General features: G+C 41.3%; 3 protein-coding genes across 4 annotated transcripts; all 3 read right to left on the reverse strand.

Moving 5' to 3' along the window:
- Nucleotides 1-303: 303 nt before the first annotated feature.
- LOC115754536 (protein LOW PSII ACCUMULATION 1, chloroplastic) lies at nt 304-1,935 on the reverse strand (the record flags this gene model as incomplete). The annotated part of the gene is made up of 4 exons (XM_048274613.1): nt 304-723; nt 1,038-1,088; nt 1,195-1,767; nt 1,847-1,935. Coding segments are annotated over 4 exons (855 nt in total), but the record flags the coding sequence as incomplete, so codon positions are not given.
- Nucleotides 1,936-6,288: 4,353 nt separating this feature from the next.
- On the reverse strand, nt 6,289-9,176 carry LOC115754537 (glutaredoxin-C5, chloroplastic). Of its 2 annotated transcripts, XM_030693578.2 has the most exons (5): nt 8,776-9,170; nt 8,563-8,636; nt 7,540-7,614; nt 6,889-6,915; nt 6,289-6,479 (listed from the first exon to the last, which is right to left on the reverse strand). In XM_030693578.2, exons 1-5 carry the CDS (start codon nt 9,063-9,065, stop codon nt 6,412-6,414), a joined length of 534 nt encoding a protein of 177 aa, XP_030549438.1. In that variant the 5' UTR covers nt 9,066-9,170; the 3' UTR covers nt 6,289-6,411. The 2 variants fall into 2 exon arrangements, with proteins under 2 accessions (XP_030549438.1, XP_048127514.1); XM_048271557.1 differs by lacking the exon at nt 8,563-8,636 and having other exon boundaries at nt 7,540-7,676; nt 8,776-9,176.
- A 2,951-nt stretch (nt 9,177-12,127) lies between these two features.
- Nucleotides 12,128-13,821, reverse strand: LOC115754563 (probable indole-3-pyruvate monooxygenase YUCCA5). The gene is made up of 3 exons (XM_030693617.2): nt 13,110-13,821; nt 12,650-13,021; nt 12,128-12,524 (listed from the first exon to the last, which is right to left on the reverse strand). The coding sequence occupies exons 1-3, from the start codon at nt 13,779-13,781 to the stop codon at nt 12,300-12,302; spliced, it is 1,269 nt and encodes a 422-aa protein (XP_030549477.1). The 5' UTR covers nt 13,782-13,821; the 3' UTR covers nt 12,128-12,299.
- Between the last annotated feature and the right edge of the window lie 9,829 nt (nt 13,822-23,650).

Here is a 23,650-nt window from a genome sequence, read left to right on the forward strand (position 1 = left end):
GAAGGGGCATGTAAGTATCTAAGAAAGAACAGGCCTTGGACAACTAAACTGTCTTAACCTAATTGTCAACATAAAGCAAACAAAGATCAACAGAAATTGGTAGAAGAAAACTTGTATGAGGAAACAGAGAGAAATTGTTCCCATGTGGAAATTACAAATTACACAGATTCTATAGGTATCAAGAGAATTATATTCGTACAACAGATAAATTAAACAATGCCCATCAATATAAGATGCAAAAACTGTGATATTAGTTCGTAAATATACACGATTACATGCTAAGAGAGGGAGAACAACAAGCCAGCATGCAAAAGAACGATCTTCATTCATCTATCGTCTGTTCTATAAATGTTCTTGAGGCAGCCTCAATTTTGCAGCGCGAACAGAACAGGCAAACTTATAGCTGCACAAATGTGTGATACACTGGCTGAGGTTTAAACGCAGAGATTAGTGTCACTTATTATCTACCTTCATCACCTCGCCTGATGTATGCAGTATGAAGAGTTGGAGTTGGAAGGAATTATAGCGTCAAAACGGAAAGTATCCTTCAACTACAAAAGAATCTGTCATTGCTATGCATGCTAAAGAACCCTTCCGTCCATGCCATCAAGTAGTCCAGACCATATACCCTTAACAGGAGGGAGCTGGACAACAAAGGCATTCCAAGGAGGGTAACCAACACCACTACCGCGAACACGACCATCCATGCGTAGAGATAAATACCTGCAAAAGGAACATGAGCACACAGATGTTTAAAAATTTTTACTCTCTGAAGTAGATCAACTATCTGTGAAGCATGCATGCCACTTGATACGGTGAATCTACATGAGATGCCTCCTTTACCAGAATCTTCTACTTCAAACCTTAACAAGCTTTAACAATTTGACTATGCAAAATTCACATAATTAAACATGGAGAAAAATAAAGAACAGAATAAACGCTAAGGCTTGGTTGCAAGCTTTGCACAAATTGAGGTCACCTTATATACTTATTGAATCTATCAGAAAATAATTGTTGATTAACATGACTCCACTTACACTGGAGAATCAGGAGAAACACCAGCAAGTTTCTTCTGATCATCTAACCACCTGTGGATCAATGAATATAAGAAGTCAGAGAGATATAGGCAGAGACCGGGGGAGGAACGGAGAGTAGTGACACTTTCTTTTATGTTTACCCAAATCATACTCTTACTTGGTCCACTCAGAGACATAAACAGGAGATAACTGCCAAAGCTTCTTCCTTTTGTTGGTAATCTCTTTCATCTCCTCACTCTCGTCAAACTCAAAAGTAGGTGAATTTCCATCTGTGGCAAAAGGCACTACAAGCACCCCTCGATCCAAGAGACTCTCAGTATAAGGTTCACTAAGCTTAAAGGACTCTGTAATAAAGGAAGCTGGGCCAGCACAGATCACAAGACGAGCAAGTCCTCTCAAAGAGCTTAGAGAAATGATTCTCCTTTCATCTACACGTAGCTTCAGATTTGAAAGGCCTTCCTCTCTAGTGAGTCTAGCAACCTGTGCATTCTTTGCATTGTTCTCCTGATAATAGAGAAATGCAAATATAGAAACTGCCCCAACGTCTATGAGAAGACCTTTGACAATGTCAGGTACTGCATCAGCTTTAGTGGAGTTTGTCAGAGCAGCAATCAGTTGTGTAATGGCAATCAAACCTCCAAGAGCACCACTGGCAATGAAAGAAAGGTAGAAGAACATCCGCACAGTCCGGAACGGAGACAGGACCTCACTCCTAATCTTGGCTGTTGAACTGAAAACAAACCAAATACCAAATTATGAGTACCAGGTGGCGAGACTTACAAAGCAGAAACTGATGGAGAAGGCATCACGTCAAGAAACTTGCTGCAAAGAAGAGATGATGAAGCAACTGGCCAGATTTTAAATCTTTCAAGCGTACAACTCCTTTCAGCTGAATAGAACATATTTTGCATCAGACAACAGACATAACCCATATGAATTAAATGCAAATATACGAACAACATATTTTCCTTTTGTGCTAGTACTTTTGGAATTGTGCGAAACCAATTAGGAAAACCTCAAATAGGGAAGTACTCGAGTATGACCTAAGAGCATCTGAAATGAAATAGCTAACTCCACGAATCCAAATGTATATGAGTATGTGCTTAGATAGGAAGGCAATACTATTTGTCAGGAGGAATCACTAGAGTTGGCAAGCCAATAGACCAATTCCTTGGTCGCATTCGATTGAGGGGACATTGCATTTAACTAACGAGACAAGATAATGTACAAAGAACAAGATTCAGGCATTATATATAGTTTGACATTCTAATAGTACCGGTGACCCTTCCAAGCAATTGATATTATAGACACTCGCATGTGACCACAAAGATTTCACTCATTTAAATGCTGAACCTGGACAAAGCGGCATATTATCTGCCTAAGGAAAACGACTAGCTGCTGTAATGCAGCAATTCAGATCTTTAGATTTGCCATTCAAGAAAATTTAAAACCTGAAAATTCAACCAGCTAAACCCAATTCCCTATATTTGTCACATCAAAGAACAACCACCATGATCAAAGAATTTAGTTTACCAACTGTAAGTTTGCAAGTGCACCAAGAACCTTTTCACAAATACGACAGTGCTATTAGATTCTAAACGAAGCGGACTCTTTCCCTAGGCAAATTTGGATTCCCAACGAACATAACTAGGCTTTGACTGAGATTAAATACTGCCAAAAATGGCAGTATTTAATTGCCGAAAACATTTGGTGCCCATCTATCCTCTAAACTCTCCAAAAGTTAAATCTGCAACACGTTGACACCCAACTCTACATGATAGAATTCATCTATTGACACCACTGGAGGCTATCGTTCAGCTTTGCTTCTCCAGTTTACCATGAACAATAAAGCAGTCCTCTGTCCCCCCACACCAGCTTACCTTAACTGGCACACCATTCCAAGCTGTATTGCATACTATGAAAATATATCCGAACCTACAATCAACAAAATCCAATGCATCCCCTCAACAGAAATCCGCCTAATCTAGAGCCTACAACTTCAGCAATCAGACACCAGCTCCAGAAACATCACCGCTCCCCACTTAAGAGAAAGCAAACTAACGATAATTTAAGAGAGTACAACGACTAGCCTGGCTTCAGCAGGGGAGGAGGAGGTGGGGGACGGGGAGGGTTTGTTGGAGGCGAAGCAGGTGACGAAACGGCGACCCGTAGCTCGCCCAGCGGAGGCGGGGAGTCGGACGTGGAATGCTCCGGCGAAGAGCGACGGAGGCGCGTCTCGGGAACGGCATGTGACATCGCGAGCCCAGCGCCGGAACTCGGAGAGCCCATGAATGTGAAGAGAAACAGAAGCCATGGCCATGGCTACTCTCCCACCTCCATCACTTCAACAAAGTAAAAAAACAATCTTTTTTCTGATTTTCTTCGCGACCTGCGTTTTTCCTGTTAAGAAAAACAGAAATGTGGGGGACTGGCGGGTGTTCACGAATGACCAGCATGCTGCCACGCTTGACATGTATATAGATAGCTCTTTCCGACTCCCTCTATTTTTTTTTTTTTTCCTTCCTTTCTTTTTCCTCTTCAAATTCAACAGAGATTAGTTGACCGCGCATATTTCATTATAGTTCTTCGCAAAGAGGTGGAGACTTGATCTGATGTGGGTTTCGGTTCTTTGTCCCTGAGTACATTATATGCGCTTTTGACAGTAAATGTCCATGTTATCTTCTCAGTCCAGATTAGTTTATCTTTCTCGAGAGTTTGATTTAGTGGGATGGACAGGATTTCCTTAACAAGCTTCTCTTCAAACAAAAGTATAAGAGTTCTTTCTTCCCACTCAGCATCTTGCTTTGACATAAGATTTGCAAATTTCGAAGGGTCTTGCTTGTTTGCCGGACCCCCAATAATGCCTCTTCCGAGCCGGTGATTCTCTCGAATGCCGACATTCTAACTATTGCCTATCGACCACTTCACCGAGTCCGAGATGGTTTCTCCGCCACATAAAATACTTTAAGAGAATGGTCTAGGGCCTCTGTCAGCATGTAAAAATGATCTATTTGGGAAATATAACCCTTTAAGTATTCTACTCCATAGAGATTCTTGATTCCGAGTTAGTTTCCACGCCCGTTTGCCTAACATTGCCTTGTTAAAGGCAATGAGAACTTTAAATCCCAAGCCCCAATTATCCTCCTTCGATGTTAAAACTTCCCATCTTCGCCAGTGCAATCCAATTTTGAATTCACTATTTACATATGGATATCGGGATTTTAAAAATCGATATGGCATATCGAGGAATTGCTTGCACCACAATTTTAATTAAAACCTCTTACCCTGCCTTCGAAATCGTATTCTCCTTCCAGCGTTCCAATTTCATGTTCACCCTTTGCAGAGATCCAAGAGAACATATGTTTTTTTTATTCCCCCAATCGGATGGTATTCCTAGGTATTTTCCAGCTTTACCCATCACTGTAGCTCTCAAAGTGTTTGCAAGGCTCTCTTGTAACTGTTGTGGGCAGTTTGGCCCCATAAAGAGACCCGGCTTGTTGAGGTTGACCTCTTGACCATACACATTAGGGGTGAGCATGGCCAGGTGGGCCGGGTCCGGACCTAGACCCCGAAACCGACCTTGTTATAACCGGTTTTCAATTTTTGGAACCGAGAACCGACCATGTTTGTCTTGGAACCTGTTTTGGAACCAACTATATTTTTTAGTCCGATTTCGGGATCTACCCGAAAACCTGTTTTTTTTTTTTTTTTCCATCAAAATAATATGAGCATTGATGAAATGAGCAACAAAAATTATAATACACCAAAAGCAACAATCCAAAAAAAAAATAATAAATAATAGTATGATCCACCAAAAGCAACAAACCCCGATATAAAAAATTAAAGTTGTAATCCACCAAAAGCAACAATGATCCTCCAAAACGTTGAATTAACATAGTGCAAGTCTTTCTATCACACTTCAATTTTCGTTGTACCCATTAAAAAAGAACTGAAATTGTAGGATCCAAATAACATGCTAAAAGACACCACATTAAGTGCGCATGAACCAGCACCATAAAAACTCAAACACCACGAGCATAAAACCAAAATCATAGTTATTTGGACACTACATTACGGTTTTTTTTTTTTTTTTTAAGTAACTAAAAACCAGTCCAGGTGGGTTTTCACCTAGAACCGGGAACTGGACCGGTTTCAATCAGTTCCCAAAACTTGGAACCGAAACCCGGACCGGTTTGAGCAAAAACCAATTCCTGACCCTATTTTTCGAGTGGGCCGATCCGGGTTCCGGGTAAACCCGGTCCGGTTGCACACCCCTTTCACCTAGAACCGGGAACTGGACCGGTTTCAATCGGTTCCCAAAACTTGGAACCGAAACCCGGACTGGTTTGAGCAAAAACCGATTCCCGACCCTATTTTTCGAGTGGGACGATCCGGGTTCCGGGTAAACCCGGTCCAGTTGCACACCCCTAATACACATAGCAGTATTGGTTTAGAATTAGAGCAAGATTTTGGCATTCGGTATGCTTGTAGGCTCTAGTTTAGGTGATTGCTCCGCCATGGCCAGTCTACAACTTCAGCAATCTAAATGCTCCACCATGGCCAGCATCAACTTCTTGTGCTTCATTGCTCCACTCAGTCGATGTCGTCCCATTGCTCCTCCCCCTCCCCCCCGCCCACCCCAATCAACTTCTTGTGCTTCATTGCTCCACTCAGTCGATGTCGTCCCATTGCTCCTCCCCCTCCCCCCCCACCCCCTCCCCCCGGTCTCTCTCTCTCTCTCTCTCTGCGTCATTTTGGGCCGTGGGGAATTGCCAGCAAGATTTCGGCCAGCTGATTGGTCGACCTCGAGTGGTTGTGATTAAGCTATGAGCCAATGCTGTAGCAAGCAGAGCTCTGCCCCGGTCGATCGAGAGAGAGAGAGAGAGATGGGGGGAAGGTTTTGCAGCAAAATGAGGAACCACAAGACAACCAATTCAGGCAAATCGAGGGTCCACAGTTCCGGAAATGGAGTGGCAACTAGCCAAAACAAAGAAATCACCGCTATCTTGCACGTCCGCACTTTGGCAGCGGCCAAGGATGTTAATTGGTACCATTCAATCAACAAGAATGTGAACAAAAAAGAACGCCAGTGGACGGTCAGTCTCAGAATTTAACCATATCAACTCTAATCTTCAGTACACCTTTGGTCACACAAAAACCCCCATTCACTGCTTGGTTAAGCGTCTCGGAGCTGGCATGACCGGATAATTTGCATCCAGTACGCATGCAATAACAAGCCTCAGCACTACATAATAGACATTTCGGCACAAAAGTAGATGAGAGACAATCAGAAATCGATCAAAACTAATGACACAATGTCTTCCACAGCCTGTCCCTGGGAGTTGAATCTCTCCAGAAAGAATAATCAAGCAGGCTAGCTCTTAGCATTAGCCTCTGACAACAGAGGTTCAAGTTCTCCGTTGCGATGTAATTTCACAGTATCTGCATCACAACAAGGAAATAGCAGAGAAATCAACTCCCTGCTAAATTTATGTGCCATATCGATAGTAAAATTTGCCTGACCATCGAAAGATGCTACGGAATTTGGTCAAGCATTAATTCAATCAACTTATTCATGTTTGACCGAACACTCAGGAATTACTTTGCTGACTCAAAAAAATCCCAAAGATTACGAATGTCTAAGCAATTTCCATAGAATGAAGGATGGAAAAAGACAAATAAATGAGAAGGCAACCATAACATCTAATAAAAAGTTTTATGGACATCACGACAAGAACATCACTAGAAATTAGAGAGAAGACAGCAACAATTGGGTAAAGAAGATGGTTTACAAACTAAACTCCAGGCACCATCATGCAACAAAGGAATCAAAGGTTAGAAAGGGTTATACCTGTACAGCCACCGATATGTTTGCCCCCTGCACATGACGATAGAAAGTATCTCAATAGCACTTAATAAAGAAGAATAAGATCGCGACACCAGTAAGATTATTAAAGACTTCATCAGGACACAAAAAGTTATGTTCATTCCTCAATAGTGTTTAAATGAGTTTCTTGAGTGGCACCCTGACCTATAATTAAGCAAACTAGTTACTAATTCAATTTAGGTCGCCGCTGTAATGAGAAGCTTATTACTGTGAACGCTCGAAGCTCTATCTGTTGAAGCTCACAAGTTGAATGGCATAAAGAGATGACTTTTGTCTTCCGATCATACTATTTTGTGTATATGTAAATGCATATACTTATTCATGTCTTGGCTACTTCAAACAGGCTATCTCCCAACTACAAAAGATAGTAATCTAAAAACGACATGAGACAGTCAAATCTTTCCGCATCATACGAGGTAGAAACTATGAGACAGACCATTCTCATTGGCAGTCATATTGCCAAGTCTACAGCAAGCCGTTGAGATTTTCCTTTGTAATAGCCAGTGACTGCATTCCCAAGTTCAGTCAAGAAGCTCTCCCAGACTAAATTTCTTGTTTTTAAAGAGAACTTAATGAGTCTCACTGCTCCACAGTTGGTGGAGGAGCATTACGTACCAATGAAAACATTAGGAACAGTATGCTGCCCTGTAAGCCTCTCCAAGGCCTTCTGCAGTTGTGGCCCCTGGGGTCCTGATGATATCAAAATAGTGTTGGGATCAAGCAAAAATTTGATCAGCCACAGACGGAAGACACTTCTCCGAGAAAAAGACAAAAATGTTTTGTCAGGGACAGCTGAAGAGAAACATGTACTCCGTACAAGCATCAAAAGTTGGATTTGAAATACAAGAACTATGAATGCAATGCTTATCATGGCAGCTAGGACAGTTGTGTGTGGAAAACGCATTTACTGAAACCATCAGCTTCATGCAAGCATTAGCTTGGACAGAATCATCATAAAAGGAAAAGCCAATGCAGCAGAAAAAAGCCAACCAAACTACAAAGGGATGTGTATCATCCACATGTAGAAAATGTGAGAAGTCATTAGCGCTAGACTCTCCTTACACCGTAACTATGGTAATATAACAAAATGGAATTCAAAAAAAGTTTTAGCCTGTGCTTCGTAAGTTCTCACCCAATATTGACAAAAAAAGAAACTAAAATACTTCTCAACCGATAAGCCTGAACTAGTCAAGAGTACCTTTTTCTTGGGTCAATTTCTAAGGGCTCCGCATGTCTAGTTCTAAAAACAGAAAAGCCTCGGAGATACTATAATTACCCGGGTGAGAACGCATCTATCTAGTCACTTTCTCCAAAAACAGAGAGAAAAATTCAAACTTTTCCAGCACCAAGCTGTGACTTAATTGTTCCTATTACTGAAATGGCATGTCAACAGCCTCCCATGATGTCTCTCACCTACAACATCATGAGAAAATCTAGTTTCTATTCTCTTCTTGAAGACAACTTAGTATGAACATCAATGCAAATAGGCATATGAAGTCACAGTGAAAAAACACTCGGGGCATTTGAAGACAACTGCCATCTGCAACATCAAACAGACCGACGCACATAATCAAATCAGCAACTATGCACTAAACTAAGATACGATGTTGAAGGACGAAAAGGGCAAAGTTGACGAACCTAATTCATCCAGTTCAATTACCAGAGGATCCACACCGAGCCTCTTGAACAGCGATTTCACCTCGGCCGAGTACCTTCAAGGCAACCCAAAAACCAAAACCCATTTCAATTTCGAATTCACCACCCGAAATTCGCAACCCATCTCTCTCTCTCTCTCTCAACGAGTTCACAAAGCCACAGGAATACAATCGCGGGCAAGACATCGATACTCACGAGCACCAAGTTTTAGAGTAAACTACGACGGCGTTCTCAGCCAGGGTCTTCCTCACTGTCTCCTCGAGCCGCGACCCGAACGAAGACGGGGACGAGGAAGACGGCTCGGAAGACGCCGCTTGAATGGAAGCCACCCTCCGCGCTCGCGACCCATTGAAGGCCGAAGCCCGACCGTGGTCGACCGAGAAGTGAACGGAGTGGGGAGGGACGAGAGACGCGGCGAGGAGGGTCTTGTGAGGAGAGACGAGAGCGATGGAGGTGAATCTGGGAAGATGGGTAGCGATCGACATTGTCGCCTTGCCGTGATCGAAATCGGACTCCTCTGTGCTCCTCGAGTTCGGTCGGCTCGATTGAAGCGAAGAGTCGGTGGTGCAACTACACAACCGATTGAACGGTTGGTCTTTCTGGGTTAAGCCCAACACCAAATAGTTTGGAGATACAAGGTTGGGCCCAAAGCCTCTCTGGTCCAATGGGCTGTAATCCGCGATAATTACCTTAGTAAGTATTACCGTACGCTGTAATTATACAGATGTGTAAAAAAAATTCGAACAAAAAAAAAAAGATGTGTAAATTTCTTGTATACCAATTTTGGTGTATCTCATATTTAGATATATTGAAATCGAGTTCACGAGTTTGGTATATCAATCGACGTGAAAATGAACCAACCTTTGTACAGGCTTAGCCATCTTCCAAACACGGGCTTAACCCGAGCCGTATTAATTTGGTGGGAACCAAGTGTCCTAGAACTATGGAAGTGACATCCATTTCTGCAGTGTCCGCCATCGATTCTATTGACCGCATTGTCCATGGCTCAGCCATTGCCGGCTCGTTTGGTGGTTTGAGGATGCAATGACAACAGGGTTTCTGACTTGGAAGTCAGATATGATCTGTTCTAAGATGCTTCCGGACATGACCCAGTTCCTGGGGCTGCTTGTGCTGTTGCAGAAGGATGGCTCATATACCATGGTCACTGGACTACACGTTTCTTGTGTCAGCGATAATGTCCTCAATAATGCCGCTCTCTCTCTCTCCCTCCCTCACTCCCTCCTCTGTGTGGACTGAAGAAAGTGTACCTGAGCCTCTCTGTCCTATGTAAGCTATTAGTCGGTTTCATGCCACAGCAAGGCAGCGTGATCAACTAAAGTTATCGCGGTGGACGGCACGAGTAAGGTTCATCTAGGTGGGGAGCTAAAAACAGTTGGATAGAGATAGCGGGCGCAAGCTATGCCGAAAGCACAAGAAATGTATAAAGACCGCGCGCTCGTTCATTTTCCATGTCTCTAATCGTGTCGAAATCATGAGAAATGGAATTGCCAGCAAAACCAACGTACCATTTCAATAAGCCTATGTGGGGTCATGATCTTGTTTGGCAAAGTTATCCTGGAATGTCTATGTGAAGGAATTGAAGCAAATCCTCTGAGCTGAACAGGTGAGTTCTCTGCGTCTGCATTCTATCCATTCATCCAAGTTGTCACTCATCGATTCATAGTGACCAGTTAATGAAACCAAACAATGTGCTCTGACTCTGAAGGTTGTGTTCAGTTGCATCTACAGTGGATATGGTGTCTGGAAACATGTAAGCTGTGCTAAAAAAACAAAGGACAAAAGGACACAACACGAGCTGCAAGTGCAAATTGGCAGTCTGCCTGCAATTTTTGAGGAAAAAACTTTGGAGGTCGCCGATTTTTTGGTTCAAGAGAATGGGACATATGGAGACAGTAGACTTGGTATCGTTTTGTCTTTGTTTTGTCTCTCTTCTCTTTCCTTTTTTTTTACCTTCCATCACTTGTTTTTTCAAATCTGCGGGCAGCATATGGAGTGCATGTGGGCTGTTCCAAGGAGATCTTGAAGGGATACTGAGGAACAAAGTCTCTGTGAAGCCACATAAACACAGAGAGTTTGAAAAATAAGAATGAATTGAAGAATGGGATCGCTTCCTATTTGAAAACTAATCTTATGAGGCTTCTGTCTTCCACTTCTTCTGTCGCTATGTCGCTGTTTGGTCTTTGTTATGTTCCATCCACTCTCCTGAATCCTACCCACAAGCTTCAAAATTTGACAGTGGAAAGCTTTGTCTTTTTTGGGTTAACATTGAATTATCTGGACTTTCGGCTTAATTTATCCCCATGAATGCACACAAACCGCCTTATTCATGTGCATTTACGTGATGGGCACGAGCCCAAGATCATTTTAGGTGGAAAACATATTGTGATTCGAACACAGAATATGCTGTGTCCAAATCAAACATTTAACCACTCGACCAATCCTTTTGGGAGTTGTCACAACCCCACTGTGAAATCTTGGTTGGCCTGGTTTGATTTTTTACTAAGGACAGTCCGACCTGGTCCTGATTTCAGGTAGAGGCAAAGCTGGCCCTGCTGTCAAGGATAATTATTTGGTGTGTATTACCATTGTTTTGATGCTCATCGAAGCTTGTTGTGTCACGCCATGGAGGACATCATCAATAGATATGAGCATTTGTTGATTTCCGAGCACGGAAGAGCACAACCGCGATAGAACACGCTCATCTAAATTATACTTCCGGTTTAAGCTAGTACTGCAACTTTTCGTTCAAGTCAGTCTGCTTGTGCGAAGGCCTTTGGGTTCAATTGCTGCAACCTATTTATTGTAGCAGAGTGGACGTGCATTTTGATTCGGTAGATTCTGCAATGTCCATGGGGACAAAGAAACCTGCAGCCACCGTTGCGTCAAACAAGAAAGCGACTGGTTCAAGTATGACAAGACAAAGTGTAAGTTAACCAAAGCAGTTAGAGCTTCAAATCAAGCCATTCCACAAGAGTAAAATCATGGTTGTTCGTTCAACAAAAGCGGATCAATTGACTAGTTAATGAGTAGATAGTTGTATAACTTAATCTGGAATGCTTTATCGACAAGTTACCATTTAGAACCGCGAAAAGTTTCGCCCTTTTGTCCCCTTTCAGTATTAGCCATGTGACGAAAAATTTGGAGTTTCCTAGAATCGGCGAGCAACTTCCGATGATGACCAGAATGCAAGTATATGATCCCTACATATTGCCCAGAGACTAGTGATAGTGATTGACTGCGACTTCGTTAGGATTCATTGTCAATCTGTACTGGATGAGCCCCACAATGAGAGAATTTTTTGCTTCTTTGGACCATGAACTGAAAAAGGCCCGCTTATGTTCCTTTCATGGTGGCATTAGAAGAGAAGACTGTAGAGAAACAGATGGATCGAGAAGAAAGACGTTTTCTCATTCAACTAGCTGAAACACAATATACAGAGTAAGTGAGCTGTGTCCTAAAACTGGAAAAAAGGCGAAAACGGATCGAAAGTGAGGAAAAAAAAGAAGCCTCGTCATCCCCGTCGGCTACAAAAATGCCCAACTGATCCAAAACTTGGGCCGGTCGGAGAGGGCTCGTCCGTGTGCTACGTCTGTTCTTTTTTGTTTCTCAGACTGAACTAAAGAAGTTAACATCCCTACTCATTTTGTACATCTGAGAATAATGCGAAAAGTGGGTGGGTCTTTGAGTGTTCCTTCAGTTCAGAATTGGGAGATGCATCTTCTGTGGGTAGGAGTGCTCGTTTTCTTCTGCCCCATCTCCTCCTTCCACTCCTTGCCGATGTCCTGCGCGATTTTAACTGCGTCCGAAGACGCGCCGGAGAGCCCTCTCCTCGTAAACCCAACTGCATATAGCCCCGAGTTTCCCTTCCAGCCATTTGGGAACGTTGGTTTCGGGAAGCCGTCCTTGGAAAAGAACTCGTTTTCCTGCACATCACATGACCATAACCCTGATCAGTCCTCATTTCCTTAAAGTCTCTCAAGAAGTTTCTACTTAATTTTATTGGCCTGGTTTAGGATTACAGTATAGGAAGTAAGAGCGCTGTTCTCACCTTTAGCCAAGAAGGGACATTGCTGCGGTATCCTGTGGCCAGAATCACCGAGTCGACTTCATGCTTTTCGCCGTTGACAAGCTCGACATGGTTACGCGTGAACTTCTTTATTCCGGGAACGACTTTGATTTCCATGGATCGGATCTTCGCTAGCGCGCCGATGTCCAGAACCGGGGTCTTGCCCTTGGTGTTCTTGAGCTCCATTGGACCCACCGATGGCCTCGTCAGCCCATACTTTTGGACGTTGCCAATAACCAACCAAGCCAGGATAAGCAGCAGCTTATCAACCAGCCAGAGTGGTAGCCATTTCATCAGCAGAACAGCCAATTCAAATGTGGATTTTCCTAGAACTTCTCTTGGCAAAACATGAACCTGTTCATGAAACATGAGATTCAGAGTTAGAAATTTAGAAAAATCTGAGAGTACGTGATCCTAACTCAAGCATGTGGTAGTAGCTTACCGAGTCGCGAACCACCATGGACGGCGATGCATTGTGGTTGCACAGATCAAGAGACACTTCCATTCCGGAATTGCCACACCCCACGACCAGGACCTTCTTCTCGGCAAACTTCTCGCCGGACTTGTACTCACAGGCGTGCATGACATCCCCACCAAACTCCGCCAGGCCCTCAAAGTCTGGCGTCACGCACTCCGCGTTCTCACCCGTGGCCACGACGAGCCAACGGCAGATGTACTCGACCTCGGCCCGGCCACCCCCTACCGTGGACACAGTCCGCACACGCCACAGGCTGCTCGTCTCATCGTACCTCGCGGACTGCACACGCTCGTTGAACTGCGGGTCTATGTCGAACCGCCTGGCGTACGCCTCGAGGTAGTCAATGAACTGCCTCTTGGTCGGGTACTCAGGAAAGTCCTCAGGGAACGGCAGTTTCGGCAGTTGGCAAAACTGCTTAGGCAGGTGGAGCTTGAGCCTGTCGTAGGTGCGCTTTTGCCATAACGAGGCAATGCAGTCGGTTTTCTCGAGCACCACGAACGGGACGCCCTGGTCGCGGAGCAGGGCCGCCGTGGCCAGGCCAGAAGGCCCAGCCCCGACGATGACAGGCCCACTGACCCAGACGCACCGCCGAGCGAAGGACTCATCGCGGTCCGCTAAAGGGAATAGATTTTCCATTGTGGGTATGCTGGGAATTGCAGTTTCTTGAAGGTGTTTGATGAAGATGTGTGTGTGTGTGTGTGTGTGTGTGAGAGAGAGAGAGAGAGAGAGAGAGCAGCTTGAATTTGGAATTCTGAAGAACTTAGGATTTGTGACTTGGATTGGAGAAAAGAGGCGGTGATCATGGGGGCTTTAAATAGGGGTTGGGCTTGAGGTTTGCCATGTGATGAGACTTAAAGGGGAGTGAAAAGCACTTGGGAGTGGGTCTCTCTCTCTCTCTCTCTCTCTCTCTTGTTATTTTTATTGTTCAGTCATTTCAACCCACTATTTTATTTGGCACTAACACGTAAGTTCATATGCTGCTTAAGAAAATGTGCATTTTGAACTAGAATATTTGGTTATTCTCTTCTCGGGAAAGGTCCCATAATGATCATCAGAGGAGGATGTGAATGGAAACTTTAGCAATTCCTTTACAAAAACTTTTCAGAAACACAGGTGCATCATATACAGGTCACGATCTGATTCTCCTGTAAGACTGACTTCGCGCGTTACCTCATTGGTCCATCTGCTCGGTGCATTAGCATTCTAGTACACGAGACGCTCCATCGAAACATGGACGACCATAACCGATATGTGCAAGACGGGGACATCACAGTTCGCACCGTGTCTCGAGCTTCGGTATCTTCTCATCCTATTGCAGTTAGTGTATACAATAAATCACATTTTGTCACTCCTATAGGAAAATGATTTCTTCAGAGTATCCAAGAAATCATTTTTGGGGTGACAAATCTTAGCTTTACCTCCAATTATCCCCAATTATAGTTGCTGAATGTTCAGTTGCTGAGAAACATCAAGAATCAAAAGTAGTGTCCCAACTACAAGTGTTGCTAGAATGAAGACAAGTCCTTTTAATGCACAAATTTTGCTAAAAATGGTCAAGCAAGGCAGAATTAGGGAGTTAGGAAAGCCAACCCTCATTCCTCATATGACTCTTACAAGGCCCTGAAAATTTCCTCTTCTTTCCTTTTTTTCTAAGGAAAACATAACAAACAAATAACGAAAACAAAGGAAATGAATTTGAAAACCCGACAGTATAACGGTATAACGGTGCAATCTCAACGACAAGCGTTATGAATGACAAAAAATATTTTGCAATTTTAGATGGATCTACCTCTGATCTTATGCTGAGCATTTCACTGTTACACTGTCATGCTAGCAGAAGACCAAAGGAAAATATCTGCAATTTGATGTCCACGTGGCATGCGGATTTGCTGACTCGGATGGAGTGGCGATGAGCCCACGTGGACTGAACCAAGTTGCATTTCTGACTTCCGGAGAGCCCCCACAGAGAGCCTTCAAAGCCTCGGGATTGTGACTCGTGTGGGGCCCGGGTCAGGCCCACAAAGCCCATTCCGCCAACCCGGTTTCACACCCTTCTAGTGCCATGTGTCGACCCCACAAAATTTCTCCGAAATTATTTTATTCTGATTATAAGTTTCGCTGGATTCTGCTCGCAGCTTCAATTGAGAAGAGAATCTGCTTTACTGCGGGAAAAAAGGCTAGCACTCATTAGCAGCCAGAGCTTCGTCCAATTTTCTAAGCGTTAGAGCTACCTTTGCTTCTTCGAGCTCAGTGTCCTCTCTGCTGTAAGAATAGTTAATTTCATCTCCAGTATTTTAATTTTCAGTGTTCATTATCCTCATCATATCTGTTAGGATTCGGCGCACAAATATAAATGAAGTAAAGCATAAAAGCAAGAAAAGAAAATCGATAAAAAGTTTATCTAGTTCACCCTTAAATTAAAAAAACATCCAACAGATGATTTCACTATAATTAGCACCATGTACCTCTTTATTACATTCCTCAATTACAAGAAAAATAGATACTATATAGTAGTAGTTATTCATGAACCAAAGCAGAAACTACAAATGAAAATTATGGGCTCAAACTATAAAAGCCATATATAATGGCTCGGGGGCGTTGCCCCCACGCCCCCTTGGATCCCCGCCCACTCACTGTGGAGTAGAACTCCCCGTGCCTTCCCATCGATGATGGGTGTGGACCACACACCAACATTCTCTCACTTGGTGAATACTTCACATGTTTCTGTAGACACAACTCAGTTGTACACCATTCACACGTTTTTGCACTCACTACCTTGGAAAAAAATATGAATTATTCGCTTGTTTTTCAACTTTTTTTAGCACTACAACTTGATTAATACTTCGCATGCTTCATGTCAATAAGGAGTATGAACCACACCTCAATAATATATGTGCCTCAATTAATGATGATTCAATCGAAAAGTTCACGGTGTGGTATTGTTTTTAAGTAAAATTCTACAGCATTGACACTTTAATTTTCATTTAACACGCGACATTTCAAACTTTTGAATATTGATAAGCAGAGTCGCATACAACTTTTTCGATAACCATTTGAAATCTAAGATATATTTTTCATTTTTCAAAATCTAGAGGAGAAGTCATAAGCAGCAGTTAGAAGTGGAAATTCCCTACTTTATTTCCACACAAAAGAGAGGCTCACCGCCTATTGACATTAGTTAACTTCTAATAGCGCCTTACATAGGCAATCCACTAAGTATCCTAATGGGGAATATGATAGGGTATGATTACCAAGTTTTGGACCATGAACCTCCCCATAAAAAGCAAACAACCTAAACCTTTTGTTTTCGCCAACTGAAAGCTACATGAAAGATGCTACATTCCAATTGGATTCAAAGGAAATCGACCCACGTCGCGACAAGTGTCCTTGGATCATCTGAAAAGGGGGATCAGGAGCTTTCTCTCGGACGATCATCATGCTTAGGAGATTAATTAGGAATATAAATCTCCATTACACCAGCCTTTCTTGTACTTGGTGAGATACTCTCAGATGTGGCCATGCCAAGTACTACTTCGATACTATGGACGAGAGAGAGTTTTCTTGAGTTGGAAATATGATGGGTACATGCCCCACACCCAGCCAAAGTTTGGTACTTTTGAGGGGGAATTTCATGGGAAGGGAGAGGGAGGGAAAGGGAGGCATGTGCATGTAACCTAGAGATCATTCGTGGAGTCTCTGCTTTTCGTGGAGAGAGAGAGAGAGAGAGATGAGTTATTGGCTCTTTGGCTTGTATTATATTATTAGGGTTTTAGGTATTGGGTATGTTGTAGTAGTAAGATAGGGTTATGATTCCACAAGCTTGCTTTTCACTCCATGCCAACTTTTACATAAAAAAAGAGAGAGGCAAAGATACAAATGGAAAATTACAGAAATGGTTAGGAGAGAGATTGGTGGAACTCAGTCACTTCCCCATGCAAACGATCTTGATGATGGTGGTGGTATGTGCCCTTTTCAATCATCCTCCTTGCACTTGCAGCCTCCCTCCAGCCTTGCACTTCTCCACACAGCTAGCTTGGGAGGCTCTGCGTGGAAGCTTTCAAGCTTTTTTCGTAATGATGAGAATGCCCTTTGCATCACATTTTCTAGTATCTCTCCTTTTCGAATAGCTAGTTATATCCCTCTTGGGTTATCTAAAAATCGATTAAAGCCGGTCCCTTTATTCTTAGTATATAAACCTCACGCGTTACCGACTCTACGAGACTGATACACAAGATATTAATATATGAATAACTGACAATTATGATAGGAATTTATATTATCTTTTGCGCATGATTGGAGAAAACTTTCTCTTAATATGCATCTGATTGGTAGGTTACAAGTCATGGACCTCAATCGTATGCAAATTTAACTTAAACTGAGTGTTAGTAATGCGTATATTTTGTAACCCATCGATCGATATTTATAGTATTGTTATAAATAATCGAATCATAAGTACTGGAAGCACGAACTAAAATTACCAATATATAAAGGAAGTATTGTAATTCATACCCACTCTAATAGATAGAACATACATGTTTACATCAAAGAGCAGCAAAACACAAATTCGATTCGAGTTAAAAATAATGCATCCCACGTCTGTATGTACTATTATATACAGTTAGTTATATCCGTCACGTCAGCAGTCAAACGAGATATGTAAATATAGTAATTTTTCTCATCGCTCTCGGCCCATCATACCATCATTCCCCTTCGTTGAGAGAGAATCGTCCTCTTACTTTTTGCCCATGCAATACAAGAATGATATAGTCTGGTGACTCTGGTCTATCTTTTTATTTTTATTGTTTTGCTTTATTTTTTTCTTCCTCTACCCAAATTGCTTTAAGGCAAGGTCCTAGGGCTTTCCTTGATGGCCAACCTTTATCTCTTTCTGTGGTCGGCGGTACCTGCTCCCCTACGAAGCAAAATCGCGTTTTGTGATATATATAATAACTGTATAATATATAGATTGGTGCAACTAATAAATAATTAAAGAAAGTAATGTGGAACCTTTTTTGTGAAATCTATAATGAGTTTCTCTAAGTCATGCGCAAGAGAAAAGTTCGAGAAAGTACTTTGATTTTATAATCTGCATGATTGCTAGCTTTAGGCTGAAACTCTCAGATGCCAACTTTCACTTTTAGCAGAAAGTGATTATCATTTGGTGCACCGTGTTGTTTTTCTTTATAATACCGAGAGTTTCGATTCGATTCGACTAATCCGCACGGATGTATCTAAATCACTCTTTCCATGGGAATCGCGAAGAACTACAATTGTGATGGGGCGCCAACCCAGATCTGACGAGGTTAAGCCTCGCAAGTGAGAGGTGCCGTAACTTGAAGGGATTTGATGTACATGACAAACGTCAACTGCTCAGTTGACGTTTGTTGCTTGTGCATTTTGGATAATGAGAAAACATGGTGCCTAAGTGGCCATTATCATAGTATGGATGGATGGTCAGTATGAATAAGCGCCAAGGCTTTGTTTGTTTTGTAGGAATGATTTAAAATATATTTTTTAAAAAAGTGATCGCTTGTATTGATTATAAAAATGAATGAACGTGAAATATTTTTATTGTCTATAAAAATGTTTAGACACAATTGTTATCGATAAGGAAAATATTTTTCATTAATTATTTATTTCGAGTGATAGAAATATGATCATTATTAGGGAAATGTTTTTCAATTCATTCATTTTCTATGAAATAAACAGAGTCTAAAATGAAATGAGATCGAAATGCAAACTTTGGTAAACTAAACTAGATATTCATTATATTGCTCTTGCTCTTTAGTGAATACGTGGAAAAAGAAGAATAAGACAAACAAAAAAGAAGTAGTAAACAACTGTTTCTGCTTTGAGTATCTTTATATTAACTTCTGTTTGATGTGCTCTACGTTTAGTCGAAGAACGTGATTGAAGTTTGCTGCTTTTTAGGGCAAATGACAAAGACATAATAGGATACTAAGGAAGTGTTATGCGAGTAAGAGTGACAAGAGGATGACCAAACTTTTCATGAATGCCCTCCATGTGCCCGGTTGGACGAAATTTCCTCCAATCCGGGAGGCTTGGACGAAAATACAGCCCCACACAAGCCATTTAAACATGATTTTCTCTTCGTGACTACTAGAGAGCTGCGATGACAGGCTCGCCAATCTCGAATTTTCAGACCATTGGTGGTGAAAAGTAGCTATAGCTCAAACCTAATATTCCAAACAAGTATGAGGCTCTTATAATAACACTCAGAGGGGGTTGCTAGCTCTGACCCCGACCACCGATCACCATCCGTTAACCTTGAGCCTATTTAGAGAGAGAGAGAGAGAGAGAGAGAGAGAGAGAGAGAGAGAGAGAGAGAGAGAGTCATAGTCTAAGTTTCCTTAGCCAAGTTCAACTTTTCTTGGAGTAGCCAGGGCATACATTGCAACATGTTTATACACTCATATAATTTTGGAATACACTTATGTGACATTTTTTTTTCTACTTGTAAGATTGACAGCATATTATGAGCCACAATCTTTTAAAAATTTGTGGCCCATAACTTGTTGTTATTTTCATAGTTACTAGTTATGCTAGTAAAATTTTGTAATTTTTAAGTATTTTGTGTCAACACCTCTCTTCCCTATTTGGAAAACCCTAATTATCCTTTTCTTTATTTCATGGATTTTGGAATATTGTACCCAACATGTTATCTCTATTTGAGATTTCGATTCCATTTTAGCCTATGGGTGGACATGCATTTTTCATTCATATACATTTATTATTGTAGTAATTAAACGCCTTACCAAAATGTAGGGTATTCTTTCATTTCACTTATTCTACTCTATACTTCTTTGATTCCATAACATAGCAGGTACTTGATTTTGAGAGATATAGAGATACTTACGTGTTCTAAAAGTTTAAGTTGTTAGGCGAATGCGTGATTTATAATTTAAATACAATAACACCCCGATTTATAATTTAAATATTAGAACACTCCCATTCACGCTTAGTCTGGTCTTTTCCCTGGTCCTAAGCGTAGATGTTTTTAGTTGGGGAGGCAAATAGCAGCCTAGAGTAAACTCATGACTTCATGTTCCGATATTATGTGAAATTTGGTGGGGCTACAACCAACTGTTCTAATTAAGCTGTTAGATGAAGGCGTAATGTAATTTTTAATTACCCTCACACTCCCCCTCACGCTTAATATGGTCTTTTTGTTTAGTACTAAGCGTGAAAATATTTTATTGATGAGGCAAATAGATGCCTGAAAAGATTTGAACTCAAAACCTCTTACTACGATACCATGTGAAATTTTGTGGGGCAACCGCCAAATATTGTAAAAGCTTAGAACAAGAAGTAATGGCCCCACAAAATATCACAACCATAATTTTTGTATGACGCTAATTTTGATGTTATAACTTTTCAACGGATCACTTGAGTATCTTAATTTTTTTAAGAACACTAATTTGAGTTACATTCGGCGATTTCCCTTGCCGGAAATCCTAGCATTTCATGATACTTGTGACGAATGTTTTTTTAGAGAATTATGACACGTAATTGATCGATTAAAAAATTATGACATAAAAGTGAGTGTCGTATAAAAATTATGACGCTTGTGGCATTTTCCACCCAATAAAAAAAAACAATTCTAGCCTCCATTTGTTTTGCGATAAATGAATGATTTGAAAAATATTTTCCTAAATATGATTGTTTGTATTGCTTATAAAAATGAATGAATTAACAAAAGACAATTTCATCACCCAAGAAAATTTTTGACAAAAGGACACTTAGCGTGACAATATGAGTGTACGGCGCCCACTTGGTGTCAACATTTTTTTTATCACTTCAATGGCAATTTTTTTGAAAAACGGTTATTTCAGTGCCAATCCTTGTGAACTTCACCGAAAATCTGAAGTAGCATCTATATAGCTTGCCCGAAAGATCCAAGTGAGCAATTAAAAAAAAAGCCAAAATTTTAAAAAATTAAAAAAACTAAAAAATAAGCTAAAAAATAAAAAATGTTTTGTTGCTGCAAGCACGAGGGCTTGGAAGCTCTCACCGCTGTTGCCTACCATCACCGACGATGGCTGGTGAAGGGGTGGGAGATGGCTAGCAACCCTTGCTTCACGCAAGTGAGGCCGCGCCGAGGTCGGCGGCACCTCGCCATCATAGATATGGGCAAGGCTCAACCTCACCCGGTTCTGCGAGGTTTAGCTACGGCCAAGCCTCGTCAACCCTAGCAAGGGTGATGCCCGGTCTCGGCTAAGCAAGGTTAGCCACGGCGAGGCTAGACCTTGCAAAATTAGGAGACGTTGAGCCTCGCCTAGATATGCAAAGGCAAAGCCCCGCCAACCCGGGCGAGGCCCCACCACCCACTCGGTAACCCCCGTTAGCCATCCTCCACTCATTTATAGCTATGGTGGGCAGCTGCAGCGAGGGCTTACAAGTCCAAGCCCTCACCGCTGCAACCTACCATTTTCCTCTCTTTTTTTTTTTATTTTTTAGTTATTTAGCATTTTTTAAAATTTAATTTATTTTTTAAAAAAATATTTTAGCTTATTTTGTAAAAACTATTCCACGAGGACAATTTTTTTTTTGAAAAATTGCCATGTGGACGCCATTTGGACTGACTTTTTTAAAAAAATTCAACATGATATTAAAAAATTAATAAATAATGCCACATGTACTGTTTGGCTAGAACATCTCGTTGTTGGCACTAAAGTGATTGCTATTTTTTCTGATTTGGCACTTAAGTGATAAAAAAAAAAAATTGGCACCAAAGTGAGCACCTACACAAAATATTGTTATTCCAGGTGTCTTTTTGCCAAAAATTTTTAAATATAAATTGTTGTCAATACATTTTACATTGGCAATATATTTCAAGCAACATAAACAATTATTTTTCAAGAAAATGTTGTTTCCAAATCATTTGTTTTTCATGAAATAAACGCACCGTCGAATCCTAACTCCAAATAAGTTCAAAATTGCTTGCAAACTTTGTAAAGCGAATGCTTACCCTGAAAGTTATCGTGAACAAACCGAAACTATTATGGTCCCTCCACTTCCACTAAAGACCTCATGAGAGAGTGGAAATCTAGCTTATGCATAAGAATCTTAGCTAGTCACAATTAGTGTGATTGACTCCTTCTCTAATCATTTGATCGGTCGAACGGCTGTGAACGAGAATCGTTTGACATTATGTCTACCGTATACAAGGTTCTTTCACCTGCACAATGCTTCTCTCGATGTCTCGATAACTTTCGACTATTGATTATACAAAAATTAGATTTTTATCGATGATTGATATTTTTTAAGATACCGAAAGGAATAACCATGTTAAGTGTTGTGCAAAGGCAAAAATCGCCTTGCTTTCGGCCATCGAATAAGCGCGGTCGAATCATGCGAGCTCACTAAACTCAAAGCGTTGAAGATGCATCGTGGATGCTCCACTCCGTGCCTTCAAAAACCTCTCCTAAGGTTAAGAAAAGAATGAATAAATAACTGTTTCAAAGGGTGTCTTAACGGGAGAGTGCGTGACGTGAATAATCATATGGATGACGTTATGAACTTAGTGAATATTTTCATTCCCGACATTAATTAATGTAGACCAGCTTCCAACGGCCATGTTCTGTTAATGAGGTCGGTAATTCAGTTTGATGCATTTAATTCCTGTCTGAAGTCATCTTAATCTATTTGATTATATTATAAGCTAGTGATCATCCAGAGACCACGTGAAGGATCATTGCACCTGGCAGCTTTTTTGTTCAGTTTAATTTAATTTAATGTGCATCTCAAACTAATAAAATAGTTTATTTTAATAAGTAGACTTGTCTTTATCCTAGGTGCCGCCCTTCCGTGGCGGTAGCAGAATTCTTTGCATTTTCACGCATCCACACGCAAATTTGAGTCTTCCGACATCCCAGTGGGGACCGAGAGAGAGATTTTCTCATCCATTACTTGATTTTTCCCACAATTAAGATGATATATTAGGGAGTTTCCTTAACCACTCATCATGCAATAATTAATAATAAAAAAAGAATAATATTTTCGAAAAATAAAACTCGAGAAAATTCAACTATGAACTTTCTTTATCGAACTTTTTAACAAGTTGAACATTACCATGCTCGCGTCACATATGCCCAAAAAAAAAAAAAACACATCAACAAAAGCCTCCACAGATTTTCGGAGCATCAATTGACTAAATTTTCCTGTCTTTCGAATGTTTATTGGACTTGACTGGACATTGGGTACGGCGTCGAGAATTATCGTGTGCGACTTTTCTCGTAAAAATAGAAAAACTTCGCTGCGGAATTCATCACAATGGACTGCTAGAGAATGGTATTAGTACCAAACAGAGCTCTAAAAATGATTAGGTCCATGCACGAAGACATTATGGATGACGCGCATTTAATTAATAGATGATGGAGTTTTAAGAAAACAACGATGACGCGTCTCGGAATACACATGTTTTGTTAGGTGTTCTTGTTCTTTCGGCCAAGAAAAAGATTCACGCACCAGCCCACATTTTCATC

Source organism: Rhodamnia argentea, chromosome 1 (genome assembly GCF_020921035.1).
Source record: "Rhodamnia argentea isolate NSW1041297 chromosome 1, ASM2092103v1, whole genome shotgun sequence".
Lineage (NCBI taxonomy): Eukaryota > Viridiplantae > Streptophyta > Magnoliopsida > Myrtales > Myrtaceae > Rhodamnia > Rhodamnia argentea.